Genomic DNA, 17,766 nt, shown 5'->3' with positions numbered 1-17,766 from the left:
CCCCGGCCCCGGCGTGGCCCCGCCGCCGCCTGGGCCCTCCCCCCGCATTAGCTCTTAAGCTATGCAAATAGACATCGGAGGGAGCCCTGTTTAAAGTATTTAGACGAAATGAAAAAAGGCTTTCATCGGCACTAATGAGCCATTCAGCATGCCTCCCCGGTGGATTCACTCCCGCTCCCGCCTCCTGGCCTGCGCCGCCCCCCTGTGGCCCCTCTTGGGATTGGAGGCCCCTCCCCCCAACCCCAGCCTGGGACTCCCAGGGACGGTCGCCTGCCCTTCCCCCCTTGCCAGGGCCCAGCAGGGTGGGGGGCAGAGATGAGGGCCCACGTGCTCCACCCCACCAGATCTGGATGGAGTGGGGGCGGGGCCCAGCCTGTGTCTGGAGGAAGCCGTAAGGACTGGGGCCTCTTCTAGCGTCCAGCGAGATAGGTGTTCCTGTCCCTGCATACAGATGGGGAAATTGAGGCTCAATGAGGCCCAGGGATCTGCCCAGGGTCACAGTGCTGGTGTGCAGTGGAGCTGGAGTCATTATGCAATGTCCCTGCCTGGGGAAACTGCTGTACCAGGCAATGGTGCCACCTCAGGGCCAGCTGGCCTGTCCCCTCAGTGCTATTGTTTCAGCAGATCTTTCTGTATCCATGAGCCATAAAGCCTTGGATTCCATCCCCAAATCTATGCCCACTACTTGTGTGACCTCGGCAGGGGGCTGCCCCCTTGAGCCTGTCTCCTCACCTGTGCAGTGAAGACATACTGGATTTAGGGAGGATTCATCTATTGACAGATGTAATCTGTCACCCACCCCATCGCTGCACAGGTGGGTGGGGCTGCCTGTCACTCTGGCAGGCCCTGAAGAGGTGTCAGGCATTCTCCCTTCAGGGAGCTGGGCACAGGGACCGGTAGAGGGAGGGCCTCCGAAGTTCTGGGGTGAGTTTGGGCCTGATCCCCATCTCAAGGCAGCACCAGCTCTCAGCGTGGGGGGAGGGGCGTGACAGCACGTGGGTACAGGGGGAGCTGGAGGGATACAGCGGGCCAGAAGCCCACTCGTCTGGGTTCCGGAGGTTAAGCTGGCCCAGCACTGGGAGAATGAGAATTTAATGGGATCCATTTATTATCCCATAAAAGTTAATGAGTTTATTCTGGAGGTTCCCTGGCCCCTTTCAAGTTTTAATAGAGGATTAGTGAGGGCCTGGTCCCTGCAGACCCCTGTTATCCCAGAACCCGAGGGAGCTGGGAGTGCTTGGGCCCCCCAGAGCCAGAGTCTGGTCTCCACAGTGGCAGTTCCACTGGGCCCAGCCCTGCCCCCTGTACTGAGGGGCCCAGCTAGAGGCTGGCAGGGCCACATAGAGCCCCTGAGGTCTGAGGCCCAGTTCTAGAGGCTTCCGATTCCCTGTGCTACTGAAATAATTAGCCCCACCATGCCCAGCGTCTGAGATAGGTTTGCTGCTGCCCCGACTGCTTGTACTGACAGGGAAGGCAACATAACCCTCACAAGATGGGTGAGGAAACTGAGGCCCAGAGCCAGGGTGTGGCTCATCCAAGATCACCCAGAAGCTATGGCAGAGCCAGAATGGACACGGACACATCCTGTCTCCTGTGGTCTGGAGCCAGGCTGTGGGGGCTGGTGACAGCTGCCGTCCGCTTACTCAGTGCTCACTGTGTGCTAACATGCGCTCAGCACCCCCGCACATGATTCCCCATCCTTCCCTCACTCCGGGGAAGTTTGGGTCATTAGCCCAAGGGCGATGACATTGGGGCCCAGAATGGTTACACAACTTCTCCAAGGCCACACAGCTAATGAATAGCAGAGCCTAGGACTAGAACCCAACGCTGGGGAGCTCCACAGCTCGGCTCCATCCACTGTTCCCACTTGCTTTCAGCTGTCGTGCCTGGGGCCTTGTGCCTCCCCACCAACCTGGGTGCCTGGAGCCCTGCAGCTTGTGCTGATGGGGAACAAAGTCCTGATGGTGTCCTGGAGGGGCAGTTTTTGGGGTGGGCACAGATATATACTCAAAGGGGCCTTCTCATTGTCAGAGCAGGTGGCTTCCCCATTTTTGCCCCATTTGCTCACGTGATTCCACCCTCTTACTGTGGCCTCTCTATTCCTTTGTCTCTAAACCCTCCCCGTCCTTCAAGGGTTGGGTCCTAAGCCCTCTCTGGGGAGCCATCCCTGCCTGGTCCTCCTCTTGATCTCCTGGGGCACTTTCTGATGGGCCCCCAGCACATGATTGATGGCTGTGTCCATGGGCAAGCTCCCAGCATTAGGCATCTCTCTTTCCATTTCTCTGCCCACAAATACTGACCCCTCATGCTAGGCACAGTGAAGGGTGGGCTCAGGGCATGCAGTTTCCAAGCGCAGATTCTGCCTCTTTGCACACTCAGAAGGCATCCTGCTCCCCAAAGTGCCTGGCTCTTGGCCAGCAGGGGTGGGCAGAGGAGGGCAGCGGTGTGTCCTGCAGGGAGAAGATGGGCAGCCAGCCCTTGGCAGTGCCCCAGCACAGCCCCAGCTGGCAGTTGATGGGGAGTGTCTGCTGGCACAAGCTGGTGGGTCCCCCGCCCCAGACTACCCTCTCTTCCCCTGCCACGGACCATCTCCATCACACCCTCTCGCCACCCTCTCCTTCCTGGCCACCCTCGGTAGTCCAGTCAAATTTGGATTGCAAATGTGAACGGGGCCCCTCCTCTTGGCCAGGCTCCAGGCGAGGCAGTGGCTGGTTCCCGGAATCTGAGCCCTTGTGGCCTTGGTGAGCATCTCATCCCTCCCTCATTTACCCAGGAGGAAACTGAGTCCAGAGGGTTTTCACACAGAAAACCTGGGGCAGGGCTGAAACTCAGGATGTTGGAGCTCAGAAGGCATCTGGCCCAGCTGTGGTGAAGAGTGAACCCTCCGTTGCTTCTGGGACTATCTGCCATCTATAGGCATATCTCCAAGGACAGAGAGCTCATTGCCTCCTGAGCTGTCCTGAGGAGGGGTAGGGAGTAACCCTAGGCTTCAGCATCTTCAAGGTTGGGGTCTTATTGCCAGGTGGAGGGAGCACGGGTGGAGGTAGTGGGCACCAGCCGGGAGCTGAGCCACCCCATCCTGGTCCTACCTGTAACAGGCTGGTCCCTCTGCACAAGTCATTTCCTCAACCTGAGCTTCCGTATTCCCACCAGTAAAATGGAGAAAGTATCTACGGGCCCTGCCAGTTCTCACATTCCAGGATCTAGTGAACCATGAAAAGCTCTATGAATAAAAATATTGAATACTACTGTTTACTGAGCATTTACTACATGCCCAGCAATCTTCTTTTTCTTTTTTTTTTTTTTTTTTTTCTGAGATAGGATCTTATTCTGTCACCCAGGCTGGAGTGCAGTGGCTCACTGCAGCCTCAAACTCCTGGGTTCAAGTGATCCTCCTGCCTTAGCCTCTCGAGTAGCTGGGACTACAGGTGTGTGCCACCATGGCTGGCTAATTTTTAAATTTTTTGTAGAGACAGAGTCTCTCACTATGTTGCCCAGGCTGGTCTCTAACTCCTGGCCTCAAGTGATCCTCCCACCTCAGCCTCCCAAAGTGCTGGGATTACATGCATAAGCCACCACCCCCATCCCCTAGCAACATTCTAAGTACTTCATTAGAATCAACTCAATCCCCACAAAAACTCTATGAGATGTGAACTTTTACTATCCCATTCTATAGATGAGGAAACTGACACCCAGGGAAGTGCTGTCCCCAAGTTTACCAGTTTGGATGTGTCAGATTCAAATAGCCCTAGAGTGGCACTGTCCCACAGAACATTTTGTGATGATGGAAATGCTTTATATTCTACGTGTCCAAAAATGGTAGCCAGTAGCCACACATGGCTATCAAACACTCAAAATGAGCCTAGTGAGAATGAGGCACTGAATTCGAAATTTTATTTCATGTCAAAGAGTTTGCACTTGAATAGCCACATGTGGTCAGTGGCTACCATAATGGAAAGTGCAGCTCTATAACTGATCCCTCAACACCCACAGGATTCCCCACCTCTCAGAGGGAAGAGCCTGGGTGGGGTCCTGGAAAAAAGTTAAGATGGGGTGTCTGCTCCCCTCCTTTGGGGCCTGTGGTTGGACAGGGAAGGATGATGACTGTCACCCACTGATGATCTTGTTTGCTTCCCAACCTTGGCGCAGCACTGGTGTTCTGAGGGTTGAGTGTTTGATGGGCAATTTTGGAAGCTCAGGCAGAGCCAGTGTGAGGGACTTTATGGGTAGAGGACAGCCAGGAACACTTAGCCTCATGTGATTTGCCCTTAAGTGATTTGGCCCAGGACAGGGCCAGGGTGTGTGCATGCTCCATGGGAATGCCTGCTGCGCCCTAATGACTTGCCCCAGCCTCACTGCCCAGTCAGCAGCACAGAGGGCAGGGTGACTGGCCTGGCTGCTACCGCAGGGCTCCTGTGTCAGTCCCAGAGCAGCTGCCTGGCCTTGGGGCAGGCATTTACTGAGCACCCCCCTATGAGCCAGGCATGTACTTCCTAAAGAGCTGTCTTCCACCCACAGTGGCAACCCGTTGTGCTTGGAATCAATATTTTACACTTTACATATGAAGAACCCGAGGCTGAGAGGCAAAGTGAGTCATCCTAATTCATACAGAGGGAAAGTGGCCAGTAAAGGCTTGAGCTGGGTCTGTCTGTTCCAAAGCCTGGGACCAAAATTTCCACTATATTAGTTGCTGCTTCCTGGGAGCATGTGTGTGTGTGCATGTGTGAGTACGTGGGCATATGTGTGTACATGAGCCCGGGCGTGTGTGTGTGTGTGTGTGTGTGTGTCCAAACACATGCATGAGCCACAAGTCACCACCATATGTCCTTGCCCATGGATGCCACACCCTGGAACCTGGCTCCACACAGCCCTCAAGCCCAGGAAGGCCATACTCTCCAAAGAAGGGACACACTTCTCCCCAGGGTGGCTGCTGCGCTCCCTCCCTTTCACTCTGACCCCTTCTTGGATGCCAACTTGACCCTTTGCGGGGCCTCTGTCCTGGAGAGTCCCTCAGGATCTGGGTAGGTGGGGGAGGGAGAAGCTAGTCCGGGCCAGTCCTCTTTGCCCCACTGTCGCCTCCCTCCCTTGAGGCTGTGACCAGGGGCACAAGGTAGAGGGAGCTCCTGGCTAACTGCTACGTCCTCTGCTTTCCAATTTAAAATCTAATATGGTCTCTCCACTGCAGAGCTGGAGGCTGGAGAGGTGATTAATGAGGCCTCTGCTACAGCGTCACCTGCGGTGCTTTACACCTTCCCCTGCAGGCCTGTGTTCCCCCCTCCTGTCTGCCTGCTGGCCCTGGGGACCTGGGGGCCCTAGCCCTGCCTGCCCGCAGTTCCTGGGACTGGGCAGGTGGGACGGGAGCCGGAGGCCTGAGTGGGCATTAGGAGAGAAAGGAACGGACTTTGGAGGCAGGCACAGGAGAGCTGACCCCAGTCTCGGAGGGGTGGGCTGGAAGGAATGAGAGGAGCAGCAGGGGCCGCCTAGTGTCACCCCGCTCTCCTGTCTGACAACTAATCAGTCTGCTGTACTTCACCCTAATTGCGCCAACTCGCAGTAGCATGGCCAGGGCAGGGGTCTAGGTAGGGATGGGGGTGGGTGCTGGGCTTCCTTCCCTCCCCGGAGGGGGTTTTGTCTGGCAGCTCCTTCTGTCCATCTGCTGGCCCTGGGCACCTTCACCTGCCTACTGTGTTAGGCACAAGGTAGAGGAACGAGGAGCTACCCTCTGGTCCCAAGGTGGAGGTGTGGAGTGGGTGGGGAGAGGAACGTGGCCCTGAGCTGGGTGCTCAGGGCACAGTCCTCCCCCAGTGCCAGCCACTTCCATCGCCACCATGTCAGCAGCAGAGCCCGTATTTCTCGGAATGGAAAACCTTGGAAATGTCAGCAGGGACGAGGAAGGCTGCAGAGGCACGAACTGCATTCTCCCTGGAGTCAGTACCAGGGCCAGCTCAGGACAAGGGTTGATCTAGGGAGAAACAGCCGTTCCCCCCATCCTTTTCCCCCCTGTGTGGCTCCAGATACCCACCAAGGACAGTCCCTCTTAGCCATGGAGCCTGGCAAGATGGGGCTGTAAGGTACCAGGGCCTGAGAGAAGGTACCGTCTTGGCCCCAGACACCGCCCTTTTGCCCCCCACCCTGAGGTTCAAAAGCCAACACCATTGAGGCTGTTCCCAGCACCTGTGTCCACCTCTGAGCTGAATCACCAGTCTCGTAGCCCCAAGATTCTGTGGTCTTTGGGTCAGATGAAGGGGCTTATTCTGTGCCCCACGGCCAAAGTCACCTCCCTGAACTTGTGACCTTTGCCTTGTGGCTGCTTTTGTCTGCTGCATCTGGGAGGAGCTGAATTTGGGGAGCTCAGCAGGGGATGGAGGGGCCCGATGGAGCCCAGACCCCTGGGCTACCCTGGTGCTGAGGGAGGCTCTGGCCACTTCCCACCCTGGAGGTCTCTAGGGTGTCTGTTCTCAGCTGTGAAAGCTGAGGAGCCTGGTGAGGCCTTGTCAGAGCCCTGGCTCCCGTGTGGAGGTAGCTCTGCCTTGACAGGCTCTGTGACCTTGAGCTTGTCCTGCCCTCTCTGGGCCTGTCTGCTTTTTCATACAGTACATGGCTCCTGACTTTTTAGAGAGTCTTTGGGTGGGTGGGACAGAGTCATGGCCCCTGTATGGTCGCTGCCCAAACCCGGAGGCTGATGGAACCTCCAGGTGGGAAGGGGCTTGGCAGCGTGGGGGACTGTGGTCTATTGAATTGCCATTTTCCTTCTGTGTGCACTGGAGCCCATCTCCTCGTCTCCATCTGCTGAGAATCTGGAGGGCCAGGCTGTGTATGTTTGTGTGTGTGTGCGTGTGCCTGTGTACGCATGTGGGTGTGTGAGCATATTCGTGTGCATGTATACGAGGGGACATCAGGTGGGAGTGGGGGACGGAGGTGTGAGAAGAGGACCCAGACAAAGCTCTCACATTTCGGGGCACCAGCTGTGTGCCAGACTCTGTGTTGCCCCTTCACCTACACCAGCTGATTAATCCTCCCCACCCACAGGTAAAGAAGTGGGGTCAGAGAGCTGACATGACCTGTGGGAGGTGGGCCAGCCCTGCCTGGGAGGTAGACCCTGGGGCCTTCCTGCCCTGCTGAGCTCAAGAGACAGACAGAGGCAGGAATGAAAGGCCTCTGAAAGCAAAGCCAGCCTGAGCCCAGAGGCCAGGGCTGCCTCCCTCCTTGGCTCCTCAGTTCAGGCCCCTTGGACTGCCCTACCCTACCCACTCCCAGCTGGTGCCAGTTTCCAGGGCAGCATGGGGGGCAGTGATGGGGGTGTCTGGAGGGGCATGAGCTGCAGAGCTGGGCTGCAGCAGGGCCTGAAACCACCCTGGGAAGTGCAAGGGCAGGTCCAGTGGTGCCTGGTGGGTAACCTCATCCAGCTGTGCCTCTATCCTCTCTCTCCACACCCTGACACTTTGAGCCCCTCTCTGCCTCTCCCAGCTTCTACAGGGGAGACCCAGGTGCTCCAGCCTTATTTCCAAATGGCCTAGGGAGGAGTCACTGGAGGCCTGAGCTCTGCCCTTAGGGACTTGGTGAGGTTGGCGGGGGCTGGGGACAGGGCAGAGGGAGGGCAGCCTGGGAACTTCTGCCAGCCCCAGGCAGGTAGGATGGAGCTTAATCTGCCCCAAGATGTAGGCCCTGCACCTGTGGGCTACCCCAGGCTGCCCTTGCCTCCAAAGCCTGCGGGATAGAGGGAAAGGGGCCTCACCTGCCCAGCACTCCAGCTCACGAGGCTCCCCAGGCGTGGCCTGTTCCTCCACTTCCCAAGCAAGCCTGAGTGGGGGAGGAGAGGGGTACAGAGCTGCTAAAAATAGCAGCAGCAGCTCCAGCTATGAGTCTCCTTGAGGGGTCAGTGGAGCCCAAGATTGGGGAAGAAGAGGGTGGAGTGGGCTGCAGGGAGGGGATAGACCAGCCTGAGCTGGGGCCTCCTGTGTCTACACCCAGACCACAGCCCCAGGATGCAGGGACAGAGGGCACAGATATGCAGGGACATGTGCACACAGACACCACGGACAGGCAGAGACACACATGGGCACAGCTACCTGCACATCTTGGGCTGCTTCTCCTCCAGATGGGCCCAGCTGCACGGTCCCCAACCCCTCAGGCCTCTCCCTTGCCTCAACCTTGCTTTGACCTCCATGGACCCCACCAAGCTGGGTGTGTGGACAGCTTGAGTAGAGAACACTAAGTCCTCCTCCGCTGCCTCCTCCAGTCTCCTCTGCATGAGGCCCAGGGCAGGGAAGGACCAGGGGGCACCACAGGTGGCATCAGGGGTACAGGCACAGCACAGACCAGAGTTAGGGCACCACCCAGTGGCTGGGCCTCAGGGGCACCATCCTGGCCTGTGCAACAGGCAGCGGGAGGCGTGGGAGAGATGTGACTGGACCCAATCGGGCAGCAGTAGTGCTCTACCAGGACATGGGTGGGCAGTGGGGGGAGGGGATAAGGGATTCTGGGTAAGAAAATGCATGGACGACCTCTCCTGTGTGCCTTGTTTGATCTCACCTTCACACCTTTGCCTGGAGATGTCAGGGGCTCTTCAGTCCACAAAAGGTGACTCCATCCCCCACATTTCCTCTAACCAGCCAGAAAATAGGGCCTCATGACAGCAGGGCCCTGCCAGCTGCTGGGCCAGATGTTTCAAATCACCAGCACATCTCTTTGCTGGATGCACATGACATCTAAGACAATGTCCATCAGAGCAGCCAGCCAGGGTGAAGACCCTTAGAAACATCCTGAACCCAACCTTCCTCCCTCTGCACTGCTGGGCTCACCCCCCACCCTGCCGCAACAGCCCGGGCCTGGGCTCCTGGGGCAAATGATTCAGCCTCCCCAGTGACTTCCTTTGATCCTGATGCTGTTCCTTGAAAGAAGTGGGACAAGGACAGGCACCATAAATTCCCAAGGAGACTGAGGCACAGGGAGGTGACACAACTTGCCCAAGTTCACCCAGCCAGAAAGAACCACTACTGGGTGTAAATCCTGGGAGCCCGGCTTCCTGACCGGCTCTTCTTATCATGTTCTTCCTTTGGGACTGCCCCCTCCTCCCTGAGGCACAACTTGGCTCCCTACACTGCCTGACACCCCCACCCCAGGCGCTGGGACTCCTTAGGCACCTGCTGGCTGGTGGGACTCAGGCCAGACACTCAGCAGGTGGCTGCTAGGGGCACAAAGGAGCTGGTGCTCAGCTGCTGAGCTGGGAGGGAGGGAGATGCTGTGGGGAGGGAGGAGGGATCTGGGCTGGAAGTGGGGGGGCAGGGTCTGCTGCGGTGCCTTTAACAAGCAGTCAGCAAACAGCATGCAAATGAGCATGAGGGGCTCAGTGGTTCAGGCACTCTTCACAGCATCCCCCAAGTTCCGCCCTGGCAGCCTGAAGACCAGCTAGAGGGAGGGGCCTGTGAGGAGGGGAGGAGTGGGAGACTGGGGGAGATGCTGAGGTTGATGCCAGAGTGTTGAGTTGCTGGCTGGGCCCCTGGGAACAGTGTGGCAGGAGGGGGTGGGCAGGGAGAAAGGGCAAGGGAGGGGTATGGGGGGAAAGGGGAGACCCACTGCTTGGATTCTATAGCACATATGCTTTGGTGGCAGGAGGTGCCCTGCACCTGCCCTGCACCTGGCCTGCCTTGTTGCGGCTTAGGGGCACACCAAGACCCAGCAGACATGGGAGGAGTTGTGAGGGAGGGCACCCATCATGGCCTAGTCCAGGGACCCTAGAGGCTTGCTAGGCCCCCACAGACCCAAAAGATGAAACCTTTTGCTACAAATGAGAAACTGAGGCCCTGAAGAGTCCCTGGCCAGGAGTCTCCTCCTATCCTTCTGAAGGCCAGAGTAGTTGGATCATGTGGGTGCTGTTTGGCATCTCATCTGTATCTCATTCTTGTAAAATCAGAGAGTCATTTGTCTGGCTGGAGAGGTAGTCACAGATGAGCTTATCAAGAAGGGAGGTCTGGGCGTGGTGGCGCATACCTGTAGTCCCAGCTACTTCGGAGGCTGAAGCAGGAGGATTGCTTGAGCCCAGGGGTTTGAGGTTGCAGTGAGTTATGATGACACCACTGCACTGTAGCTCAGGTGACAGAGCAAGATGCTGTCTCAGGAAAAAAAAAAAAGAGAGAGAGATGGGAGCTCCCCTCCAGACTGGGTGCCTTAAGGACAGGGATTATGTTGTATTCTTGCCTATCAAAGCACCTGGTAGGGTTGAATAGAGGGTTGTTGAGTGGAGAATGGATGGGTGGATGAAGGATGGACAGGCTAAGTTCTGGATGGGTATCACTGGGTATTTGGAAGACAGAGAGAGCCATCTGGGCTAGGTGGTTAGGAAAAGGGGGATGAGAGAACTAAAATAAGCAGAAGGACCCAGGGTAGCATTCCAGATGTGGAGAAATGGCTGAGCAAAACTGTAGAGATTGGACCAAACAAGACATGCACAGGGGCTAGGATTCACCCTAGCATCCTCACTTCATCTCCCCATTGCCCCCTTCCCATTGTCCACTTGGTCCCTGCTCATCTCCCGGCAGAACTCCTTGCTCCTGATGGACTGTGCCAGGACCTCCCACCCCACTCCCTCCCTTCCTGCCTGACTGCCTGCCAGCAAGGCTGCAGACTGCAGCCAGAGACCTGGAGACCCAGATTGTTGTTGGAGAAACGGCAGGTTTGTGGATTGTTGTTGGAGCAGTGGCAGGTTTGTTTGCTCCAGAGCCCACGAGAAATCTCAACAATCAATGGCCAACAACACTCTGCCTGAGGCTGCAGCATCGATCCTCCCTTCCCAGGGCTGGTGGCTGGGGGGCAGGTAGGCAGGTGGAAGGAAGCTGGGGCCTGTTCCAGCCCTCCAGCATGGGGGCTGGGCCTCGGGGGGGGAGGTTGAAGCGGGTGGGGGTGGAGTGGGGCAGCCCAGGATGCCAGGACAGGAGTGACTGGTCCTCTCATTCACCAACCCCCAAAGGGTTGGAGAGTGAGAGTCACCCAAGGTCTCTGACCTCTGGCTCAAGACTTCAGGGAGCACAGTTCACCTGACTCCTAGCCCCATGCTCTTTCCTGGCCTCTTAAGTGTTGGAAAGGATGTTTTATTCCTTTGCCAGCAAGATAAAATGTCCCTAACCTGCAGCAGTAAGGACTGAGAACAGACATCAACAGAGAAGCAACTGTCATCACCAGAAATGTGCTAGAAGAAAGTTAGGGGTTGGTTATGTCTTGGATCTGTGTGACAACATGGATTTGAACTTGGTCTATAAAAGGCAGATAGATAATAGCTTTTATCTCATAGAGATGATAAGAGAACAAACGTATATAAAGCACTTTATACAGTACCTGGCACATAGTTGGTACCTAATAAATGTTTGCTATTATCATTGCTGCTATTATTATTATTTGGATAGTGATTCTCTCCTGGGCCCCCATCTGCCTGTACTGAAGCTCTGCCTGGGAAGGAAGAGTGGACACCGTGTTGGCTGAAGCTAGGTTTTGTAAAAAACGGGCAGGCACTTTAGAGTAGCCTTACTAATTATTGGCTCTGTAGCCCCAGGGTAAATGACTTAATCTCTCCAAAACTCAGTTTTCCCATCTGTAAAGTGGGGATAACTAATCTCTCATTGTGAGTATTAAATAGAAAAGGCATGGGAAAGGCTTGACCAGTGAAGGCTGGGCTCCTGGGGGTCCTGGGCCAGGCCTCAGACCTCAATACATGTTTGTGGAATGACTGCATGAATGGCAGTGGATAAACTCCAGGGCCTGATCTTTTAACATCTGTGGACCTGAATTGCTCTGGTCCTCGATGATTCTTAGGCCTCCTCCTCTCCATTGAAGGGCATGCAGGCTCAGAGCTCCCTGCGAAGTTTCATGTTGGTCCCTCTAAGCCGTGTGAGGGTGTCTGAAGCTGAGATGGAAGAGGGGGCTATGGAGCCAGATGATATGGCATCGTCCCTCGCTTACCTTTCTCTTTAACTTCATACAGGGCAACCCTCTCGGCCAGCAGGGGTGGTGGATGGGTGCTTAGGGTGGGTGTTGTGGGAGGAAGTCAGGAATCCTAGGCTCTGGGCTCACCTCTGCCCGATAGCCACCTGCGCAACTCTCATTAATTTATTCAACACGTATTTAATGTCTGCCATGCTGGGCTCTGTGCCACTGGGAACCCAAGCAGCGGTAGCACTATGGAGTGACTAGGGAGAGGATTTAGCCACTCAGAATGGCCATCAGCACCCCACCCCCAAGCCACCTCAGGCTGATGGCATGACAGCTTAATTTGTAGAAGGGAAAAACTAAGTAAAGGCTATAATTTACAGTTGGGATAATTGCCCAACTGTTAGGAAAGGGAAAAAATCCTAACATACAATCTATATAAAAATAGTGTGCTTGCTACGCAAACTCAGCTTCAAGATGCGGTCCCAGCTGCCACGGGCCCACCTCGCCTTTCCAGCCAAGCAGCTGACCCTCAGCTTCTCTGAAATAGGAATTCTGGAGCTTCCCCAGGGCACTGGGGCTGAGCGAAACAGATGGGTGTCCTCTTCTGTGAGTTCAGTCTTGCTGCTGGGGAGGAGTGTCAGCAGCTAGGCTCTGGTGACCCAGCAAGACTGGAACCTTGACAGGGGAAGCCAAGGGATGGCAGGAGCACAGAAGGGTCCCCCTAACCCAGGCTGGAGGACAGGTGAGGCTCCCTTGAGAAGCTATGCTGTAGATGCTCCATAAATACGTACTGAAGGATTATAGGAAGTACCAGCTAAGCTAACACTTGAAGCATGAAGTAGAGAGAGCCAGGTTGGCCCAGGAGGGGAAAAGAATTTCAGACAGAAGGAGTGACATGAGCCCAGAAGCTGTTGCAAGCTTGGCTACTTTGGGGAACTGAAGCTGAAACTCCTTTGGCCTGGCTGAGTGAGTTGGCTTCCTGGAGTTGCTGCTTCCTGTTGGAATTGGCCTTGGAGACCTCCTAGTGCCTGCTTCCCCCCTCCCAGCTGGCATCATTGTCTCCTCTGGAAGCCTCTTCCATACAGAACCTGGCCCCCCCTCCCCGAGAGTGGTTCAGTAAGCTGGGGAGCAGAAATCTGCAGGATGACAAGACCTTTGAGGCCCTGAAGTGCTCCTAGGCCTGGCAACCTTACATTGAAGGCTCCAGAAAGTGGAGGCCCAGAGAGGGCAGGGGCATGCCTGAGGCCTCATGGGAGCCGGGCTCTTAGCCATCTGGGCTGAGAGCTTCCTTCACTACAGTCACCCTTGCCTATGGGCCCTTTTCTGCCCCCTCTTTCTTCTTTTGGGGGGATGGTGGAGTACCAAGCCCTGACAGCTCTGCCCAGGTGGGGGCGCAGCATCCCCGAGCTGATCGCAGCCTGGCAGAAGGGGCCTGGTTGGGCTAGGAAAGGTGCGGACAAGGAGGACTGAAGGAGGCTGGAGGATGAGGGACTGGCGGGAGGGAGGGGCTGAGGAGGCAGGCTTCTCAGATGCCCCCATATTCAGGCCGCCATGGTGGTGGCGGTGGTGGGGAACAGAAGCCCAGTTTCTAATTAAGCCCAGTTTCTGATTAAGCCCAGCCCCTGTGTCTCCTTGCTCCCCATTAGCACCCCACGGTGTCCCCAAGGCATTTTAAGCTGCCACTCTGTTGAGGAGGCCGGGATGGCCGCCAGGGCCTGCCAAGCTTGATGAGCTTCAGCCTGTGAGGGGCAAAAAGCCAACTCAGACTTCCCCCTCCTGCATGTGGCAGTCTCCGGGTCCTCCAGTCTCCACAGAAGCCCAGGGAGGCCTCCTGCCCACCACGCCAACCTCTGGGGTTCTGAGTGAAGTCCAGGCTCTTTCCCGTGGGGCCTTGTCCCCAGCACCACTTCCTGACACTGAAGTGCCAGGCTGGGGACAGGCAGCAGGGCCTGGTAGGAATAGCAGCCCCCAGACTCAGGAACGTGCTGGTAGAATCCAGCACCTACCCAGGAGTCTGCAGGAAGCAGCAATTACCATTTTAGGTTAAGGCAGCCCTGGCTTGTTAACCCTTGCGGCACTGAGGCTCCTGGAAGCCAAGTCGTCCTTCCCCTTCCCTCCTTCTTCCTCCAGCCCTGGCCTCGCAGACACCACCCCCCAGTTCCTGGCAGAGTGGGCAACCCAGACTTGCCATCCCCAGCCCCCTCTTCCCACCACACTCTCAAGTGGAGCTCAGAGAGGTGGAGCAGCAGGTCCAAGGTCACACAGCCAAGGAGGCAGCCTCCTCCCCGGGAGACCCAACCTCACCCCAGTCTCAGCTGCTTCCACCTTCACAATCTCCCCAGGCCACATTCACACATGCAGAGTTTAATTAACTTTATTGATATTCAGAAATTAGGAGAATGACTAAAGGTAATTGCTCATTAAAAATCATTAAACTGACACAGCAGGCCCAGGCACGCGCAGCCCCTCCCACACCGCTGCCTTCCCCCGCTGTGGCAGGATCACCCAGGAGCCGCCCACAGGTGGGGAGGACACCCAGTGGCCCACAGTACCCCTCACGCTGGAGGCCAGTTGAGCCCTGGAGGCTGCAGGAGGGGATGGGGGACGGAGCCTGTGGGGTTGGGCCCCAGCCTCGAGACATCCCGACGTACCTCTGCAGCCTCCGCCTACCCGGCCTCCTGCGGCTTCTGGGCTGCGCCTGGCTGCATCCTGCGGCCTGCATCCCACAGCCTGCATCCCACCTATGAGCAAAGCTCTGAGGGCCTCCTCTCGAGGCGGAAAGGCTGGGAGGCTGAGGGACACTCGACTCTGGCTGCAGAGGCTCACAGTCTGAGGCCTTTGCTCCTCGAGGGTTGCCTTTGTACAGCAGAGGTGCCCAGGAGCCCCGAGATGGCCGAATGCACTGCTCCCCAGTGGGACGACTCAGTATCCCAATGACTGGGACCTGCAGCCCCACGGAGGAGGGAGGGGCCTCCAGGCCACCCAGCTCCCTCTCACCCTCAGCTTTGGCAATTGGGGGCCACTTCCTCATCTCCCTTGAGGAGCGAAAATAATGGTCTTCCCCAACAGTCAGATCCCTACCCACATACCCCTGGGGCAAGCAGCCCCACGGGTACTGGAGATCCCGGTGGATCAGGAACACTGGCCAGGGACACCCAGAGTGAGCAGATTCCTCCCAACACTCATACTCACACTCCCGGTGGGGCTCGTTAGCCTCCCAGCCACACCGGCCTTCCCCCTGGATACCTAGTCTCACTCCAGCCCTGCAGGGAGCTCTCCGGCCGAGGCTGCACCGCACACTAGTGGCCTCACACCCTTCTCACACCCGTTCACTGCTGAGCCTCACCCAATATTCAGACATCCTGAAGTGCAGACACACGGGGACCTGCTACTCCGGACACGCAGGAACCTGATTACACCCACTCCGACCCATGCACCCACACAGCAGGCCACAGACTACATGCCAGGGGACATACACAGGCCCCGTGCCCCCAGGGAGCCGTCCAGCGCCAGGATGTCAGACCAAGACCGGTCCTGAACCCCTAGGGGCATGCTGGGCAGCTGGGCCAGGATACAGGCTACTCCTCCCCCATCCCCGTTGCAGGGGTGGGGCTTGTGGGACTCTTCCCCCAACCACCAACATGAACACACGGTTCCAAGTTCCCTGAGCTGCTGGAGGAACCCCAGTGGGCAGCCAGGTGGCAGGGTGAGAACACGGGGCTGTTTGGAGTGGAGCTAGAGGCTTAGAGAGGGAGCTTCTGCATCCCTGGGGCTACAAAAGAAAACTGATCCAGGGGCCCAGTCTGGCCCCGGCAGTTCTGCCCTGACCTCCGACCAGGCCTGGAAAGATTGAACTCCGAGGCTAGAAACTCCGCCTTCTCCCCTCTCCACACCAGGCGCTGAACCGTATGGCAAGGGAGGGCAGGTCCCAACCCCAAGCGCGGTGCCGGTGACCCCACGAGGAGACTGGCTGCAGCAGGAGTAGGACCTGGGCGTCAGTAGCTTCAGTGAAACCTTGTTTGAGCTGGGACGGCAGTTCCAGAAGAAACCTTCCTTCTCCGGGGCACAAAACCCTCATCCTCTCCCCAGCACTCCCTTGCTGCCCACTGTATGGCCAAGCTTCCCTGGACCCTAGACCGATGAAGTTGGGGACCGGACTTCCAGAGGGGAGGCTGGCGGCCGCTGGGTGGGGGACCCGTCCTCCCTCCACCAATCTGCTGCCATGGGGTGGACGGGGCCAGGCAGGACTGCAGGCCCGGAGGGAGGCAGAGATTCAGACGTGTGGGGTGTGTGTGTACAAGGAAAGGACTTCGGGGAGGACAGTCTCTATCCCAGGACCACAGCTGCTGCAGCCCAGGGCAGAGCGAAGAGCCGGATAGGGGGCCCGGGCCCCCGCGAGTTTCTCCCCAGAATTATGTTTTAGGTTTCGGCTCTGGCGTGGCAACGCCAAGACGGAGGGAGGTGAGCGATGTCCCAAGCCCGGGTCTAGCCGCCATCTGGCTCCGTCCCTCCGCAGTGAGGACGCGAGGGGCCCCGGAACCGGCGGCAAAGTCGAGCGAAGTTTGGCGGGCGGCAGGCGAGGCGGGACCGCGGGCCTCCAGCCAGACCGTCCCGACTCGCCGCCCCGCGCCCCCCCGCACGCGCCCGGCGCCCCTAGACGCCCGGAGTGTGGCGAGGTAGCGCGCGGGCGAGCGCGTGTCTGTGGGGAGGGGGTGGCGCGTTGAATTGCAGCAGAGAAATCCCATTAGATCTGGGGAGATGATTAAAGGCGAGGTCTCGGCCGGGCGCGGATGGCGGGAGCCGCGGCAGCTTCCCGCCCGCGAAGCCCGCGCCCCGCCCGGCTCGGCCGGCGCCGGGGGGCAGCGCAGCCGGCGGGGCGCGATGCTTGGGCTGGGCAGCCGGACGCGTGGAGCCGGGCGCCGGGTCCTCCTTTCCCGCCCCTAGGACCCCGCTCCCGCCCGTGTCCTGCCGCCGGACGCCGGGGTCCCTTACCGTGAGCCAGGAGCGCCAGCAGCGCGGGCAGGAGCAGCAGGGCTGCCGGGCGCATGGTGCTGCTTGCAGCCGCGCCCCGGCCGGGGACCGCGGCGGGAGGGCGCGAGGGTCGGCGGGGCGTGAGCGCTGGGGAGGTGCAGAGCCGGTCCGGCCGGGCAGAGGGAGCGGGGCCGCTGCCGCCACCGCCGCCGCCAGCGCCTGACAGAATCAGCACCACGGCCAGCGCCTGGCGTCGGCGCCGGGGATCGCCGCGCGGGGCTGGGGGCGGGGGCGCGGGAGGAGCGGCTTACCGTAAAGTCTCAAGCAAAGGCGCAGAGACCCAGCGGCAGGAGCACGGGCTCCCGCGCCACCGCCGGCTCGGGGAAAGGACTGCCCTACTAATGTGGGCACACGGCCCCGCCCTTCTGCGCTGCCCACGCCCAGCCAAAGCCTGCCACCCTCTCTCCAGTTACCAGCCTGCCAAGAAGGTGGGTTCTATCCCGATTCCTAATGAGAGCGAGCAACCCTCTCCCCACCTCTCTCCACCCCATCCTGGTACCTGAGGGCGCCAAGGGTGACCTGGGAAGACATGGAGAGTGAGGCAGCTGGGAGGCTCGTGTGCCCTTGTGGCAGCTCCGTCCTGGGCCGATAATGAAGATGGCTTTTGAGCGTACAAAGGACAATAAATTATTACTTTGCACTCAATAAATGCCAGGGCTCCAGGCAGCTGCATCAGCAGCAAACTGTGCTCACAGAAAAGCTTAATTATCCTGATATTATAGTTAAAAGCCAGTGGCACTTGTGTCCTGGGGAGACATTCTTCACTTGGCAGGGGGCAACCCAGGCCAAGCCGTGGGCAGCTGAAGGTAGCAT

The 17,766-nt window shown here is 58.1% G+C and overlaps 1 protein-coding gene across 3 annotated transcripts in view; it reads right to left on the bottom strand.

Annotated features, from left to right (window-relative positions):
• SEZ6 (seizure related 6 homolog) overlaps positions 1 to 17,533 on the bottom strand; it is a 44,558-nt gene extending 27,025 nt beyond the window's left edge. For 2 of the 3 annotated variants that reach the window (XM_069483551.1, XM_069483552.1), the window contains exon 1: positions 16,915 to 17,131. In XM_069483551.1, the coding sequence (XP_069339652.1) occupies positions 16,915 to 16,969 (55 nt within the window). In that variant the 5' untranslated portion in view covers positions 16,970 to 17,131. Of the gene's footprint in view, positions 1 to 16,914; positions 17,132 to 17,452 lie in introns of those variants that run through there. The other variant, XM_069483554.1, reaches the window with a different exon arrangement.
• Between the last annotated feature and the right edge of the window lie 233 nt (positions 17,534 to 17,766).

This window comes from Eulemur rufifrons, chromosome 9 (assembly GCF_041146395.1).
Source record: "Eulemur rufifrons isolate Redbay chromosome 9, OSU_ERuf_1, whole genome shotgun sequence".
NCBI lineage: Eukaryota > Metazoa > Chordata > Mammalia > Primates > Lemuridae > Eulemur > Eulemur rufifrons.
This window is presented reverse-complemented; position numbering and strand designations above follow the sequence as displayed.